At 35.2% G+C, this 4,487-nt stretch overlaps 1 protein-coding gene across 6 annotated transcripts in view; it reads right to left on the bottom strand.

Moving 5' to 3' along the window:
- MARCH7 (membrane-associated ring finger (C3HC4) 7, E3 ubiquitin protein ligase) overlaps window positions 1-4,487 on the bottom strand; it is a 49,485-nt gene that overhangs the window by 29,622 nt on the left and 15,376 nt on the right. For all 6 annotated transcript variants that reach the window (XR_826952.1, XM_010858989.1, XM_010858987.1 and 3 more), the window contains exon 2: window positions 3,396-3,560. Coding sequence is in view for 5 of the 6 variants with exons in the window: in XM_010858989.1 (XP_010857291.1) it covers window positions 3,396-3,548 (153 nt within the window). In the remaining variant the exon portion in view is untranslated. The remainder of the gene's footprint in view (window positions 1-3,395; window positions 3,561-4,487) is intronic.

Here is a 4,487-nt window from a genome sequence, read left to right on the forward strand (position 1 = left end):
CAAGGCTTTCTTCAGAGTCCAACTCTCACATCCATACATGACTACTGGAAAAACCATATCCTTGACTAGACAGACCTTAGTTGGCAAAGTAATGTCTCTGCTTTTGAATATGCTATCTAGGTTGGTCATAACTTTCCTTCCAAGGAGTAAGCGTCTTTTAATTTCATGGCTGCAATCACCATCTGCAGTGATTTTGGAGCCCCAAAAAACAAAGTCTGACACTGTTTCCACTGTTTCCCCATCTATTTCCCATGAAGTGACGGGACCAGATGCCATGATCTTCGTTTTCCTACTTTTTCACTCTCCTCTTTCACTTTCATCAAGAGGCTTTTTAGTTCCTCTTCACTTTCTGCCATAAGGGTAGATTAACTTTAGAATACTGCAAGGGCTTACAAATCTACCAGTTAACTCTGACCCACTCTCAGTATTTTATCTGTATTTTCCTGATTGCATTTAAAACTTTTCATTTTCTTATCTGATTGTGTGTGCTTATGTATGTATGTATTTCCTTGGAAACTGTGTACCAGATAAATCAAAAGAAACAAAAAAAGAAAAAGGTTAATGACAATTGGTTATTTTAACTGTTGAAAATATATACTATGCAAAATATGCCATTGTACCAAGCTTTGTAACAGTTAATATATAAATTAGAGAACGATGTAAAAACTAACCTAGAACTTCCATAAAAAGCCTCTTTTATTATTTCATATTAAAAAAGCAATCTCTCCACAAAGCAAAAAGTGGGATTAGAGGTTGCTTAAATTACAGAAAAAAATAAAAGTAATTACATATTCACAGAATACTCCCGAATTTTCACTTTTAACCATCATATAAATTAAATTTTCTTACCCAAAACATACAAAATTCTACTTACTGTTACCAAAGACATAAGATGATCATAGTTTTGCACCATTCAAATTGTAACAAAAATTTAAACATGGAGTAGCAGAAATATCAGTAAGGTTAATAACAGAGACAGCCCAGCTTAAAAATGGACAAGAACCAAAAGATATTTAGAAAATCAATTGTTCGGAACTTGGAACCTACATTTCCCAAAGACACAATGCCACCCACAAGTCTTAGATTCTTCAGCTCAGGCACACTGTATACTAATTGTGTGGCTGTTAGAAACCACATATTTATCCAGATTTCAGATCTTTATTTATGAAATGACACAAGCATCTGTCCTTGTGTATTTAAGATTAAAAATGAAAAATGTTCTGCAAAATGTCAAACACTGTACAAATAAGGTATTTTCACATCATTCGATCCATAACATAAATGATCTAGTATGCCATCACCTGACCCTCCTTTCTGAAGCTTCAGGTTCACTAAGTGCAGTAAAGAAGGGGAGTGTTATGTTGCAGACAGTTTTGAGTCAGAAAATACCAACAAATAACCAAAAATGTTCCCTTTGATAGTCAAAGGTCTCTCATTCATTAAATACATATCTTGTTGAAAAATCATGTGATAATAATCTGATATTATATTGTCCCCTAAGGGTATTTATCATCCATTTAAACCAATGGCAAAGTCAGGAAATGGTAACAGCAGCAATAACAATCATTATAACCAGTTAACATTTGAACTCTTACTAGGTTCCAGGCACTGTTGTTCTAAGTGCTTTACACCTAGTACTTCTTCCAATTAAAACAGTAATTGTATGAGAAAACCACCCTTATTATCATTTCACATAAGAGGAAACAGAAAACTACTTTACTGAGAACACAGGAATTTCAGTTTCTAAATAAAAACTAAAACAGCAAAGCAATCTGGAAACGTTCCTGTAACCCACTGGGGGAAAAAAGACCAAAAGCCACTTAAATAACTGAAAAACATAAAGGAAAACTCCAAAATTTACAAAACTGATTAATCTTATTGAGTCAATAAAACATTTACTTTTTAAAAAAATGTTTGCATTTGTTTAACTTCCACAGTCAAAGTTTAGACTTTCGGAATAATCTATGACATTAGTTAGGAACAAGCTGAAAACTCTGGAAATAGTATTTTAAAGGGATGTCAATAAATTTTCTAAATGTATTCAAGACTGTTAGTCTTGTTTTACAGTCTGTGTTCCTCACTCATCATGAAAAACCGGACACAGATCAGCAGACAAAATTTCAAGACTATATTAAAAAAAAAACAAACTCTGTGCTCTTAATAAGTCACAATGAGGGACTTCCCCAGTGGTCCAGTGGTTAAGAATCCACCTTGCAATGCAGGGGATGTGAGTTCAATCCCTGGTCAGGGAACAAAGATCCCACATGCCGTGGAGCAACTAAGCCCACCAGCCACAACTACTGAGCTCCTTTACCATACCTAGAGAATCTGTGCGCCACAAGATCCCAAATGATTCAACAAACATCCTGCATGTCACAACTAAGACCTGACACAACCAAATAAATAAATATTAAAAAAAAGAGTCACAACCATTTAACCTACATTTCCAGCAGAATGAAAAACATGTGATTCTGGCAAGAATACTCTTGCCTAGTTACAGAGTAAAACAAATACATTGTCAAAACAACATTTAAAATAAGTCTAAATAAACAGTACATACAACATTAGCAAGCTGGCAGTAGATATGGGCATTTTAGAGAAATTACCTTATTTGATTTGTATAAAATGCTTATTACTATGCAGAAATGCTTCTAAGTGACTTCTGTTAATAGAGTATATTGCACGATATATAAATATTAAGACATAAATAAACATTTCCACTAAAGGATTCTCTTTAGAGTCTGTTACCAAGACTTTTGCAAATCATATGTGACCCAATCAGGTTTTCAGTCAATAATGCAATAAACTTAAATATGATAGGCAAGATAAACTGAATTAAACCTACAATCCATGACTCGAGATTTATACCATTTTAGACTACAACCATTGTTACAACACTAATAAGCTACTTTTTTAAAAAAACGCTATTAGTCTTAATGAAAATTAGCTACATAAAAGGAACTTATGTCACTTTATGTAAATTATGAATCAGTCAACTCATTTCTAACCGTAAAAACCCCGTAATTCATATAAAAGAATGTTAGTGATGTATCTTCATCAAAGAAAAGCCTATTAATTTAAATTGATACTTAAATGTTTTTAAGTTAATAGGTTTGCAAGTCTTTGGAAAGGATGAACATTTACATATGATCACAATTCTTTATAAAAAATTCCGAAGTCCATAAAGTTTGAAAAACATCAAGTTTTTGCTACTTAATGTGATACAGTCCATCAGTGTGCAGAAATATATTAATGTTTTGATTACAGGATGCCTCAGATCCAGCTGAGGTGTTAAAAACACACTCTACTACTTTTCTGAAATCCAGAAAATAATATGGCTCCAAGGACTTTGAAAATGAGACTGTATGTACACATATTTCAAATTAAGATGTTACCTGATATTCTGAATCCAGTCGAAAGGAAGAGTCCCTTGAGTGAAAGGTATCATTTAAACCACTTCCTCTGCTTCCAGACATCAACCTAGCACTTAAAGAGCTAGCAGGTTGAACAGAAATTCTTCTTGGAATCCTTGAAGGTTTAGACTCCATTCTTAAGGTTTCCTGTGAAATGCAGATTTTGATTACTTGCTTTGGGAAAACACTCAAACCTTTGATTCTTAATCCTCTCTAAAAGATCAGTTCAAAATCAAGAATTAATCATGCAAATTAACTAAATCTGGTATGGTAAACTGTGAGACTATCATCCTCTCCTTCTACAAGGCAGAGAGGTCTGAAGTTGATCAAAGGTTCCCACTGTACATAAAATGAAACAAACATGATAAAACTGGTGATGCAAAACCTCCATTTATTCTTTCCAAATCTTGAACTCTTTCCTTACTCAATTTTATCTCTACATAAAATACCACAGGAATGAGCCTCTGACTCTTGCTATTTCTGTTCAGTTCAGTTGCTCAGTCGTGCTCGACTCTCTGCGACCCCATGAATGGCAGCACGCCAGGCCTCCCTGTCCGTCACCAACTCCCGGAGTCCACCCAAACTCAGGTCCATTGAGTCAGTGATGCCATACAACAATCTCATTCTCTGTTGTCCCCTTTTCCTCCTGCCCTCGATCTTTCCCAGCATCAGAGTCTTCCCAAATGAGTCAGCTCTTTGCATCAGGTGGCCAAAGTATTGGAGTTTCAGCTTCAACATCATTCCTTCCAATGAACACCCAGGACTGATCTCCTTTAGGATGGACTGGTTGGATCTCCTTGCAGTCCAAGGGACTCTCAAGAGTCTTCTCCAACACCACAGTTCAAAAGCATCAATTCTTCAGCCCTCAGCTTTCTTCAGAGTCCAACTCTCACATCCATACATGACTACTGGAAAAACCATATCCTTGACTAGACAGACCTTAGTTGGCAAAGTAATGTCTCTGCTTTTGAATATGCTATCTAGGTTGGTCATAACTTTCCTTCCAAGGAGTAAGCGTCTTTTAATTTCATGGCTGCAATCACCATCTGCAGTGATTTTGGAGCTCAAAAAAAT

Source organism: Bison bison, unplaced genomic scaffold (assembly GCF_000754665.1).
Source record: "Bison bison bison isolate TAMUID 2011002044 unplaced genomic scaffold, Bison_UMD1.0 scf7180017864452, whole genome shotgun sequence".
Lineage (NCBI taxonomy): Eukaryota > Metazoa > Chordata > Mammalia > Artiodactyla > Bovidae > Bison > Bison bison.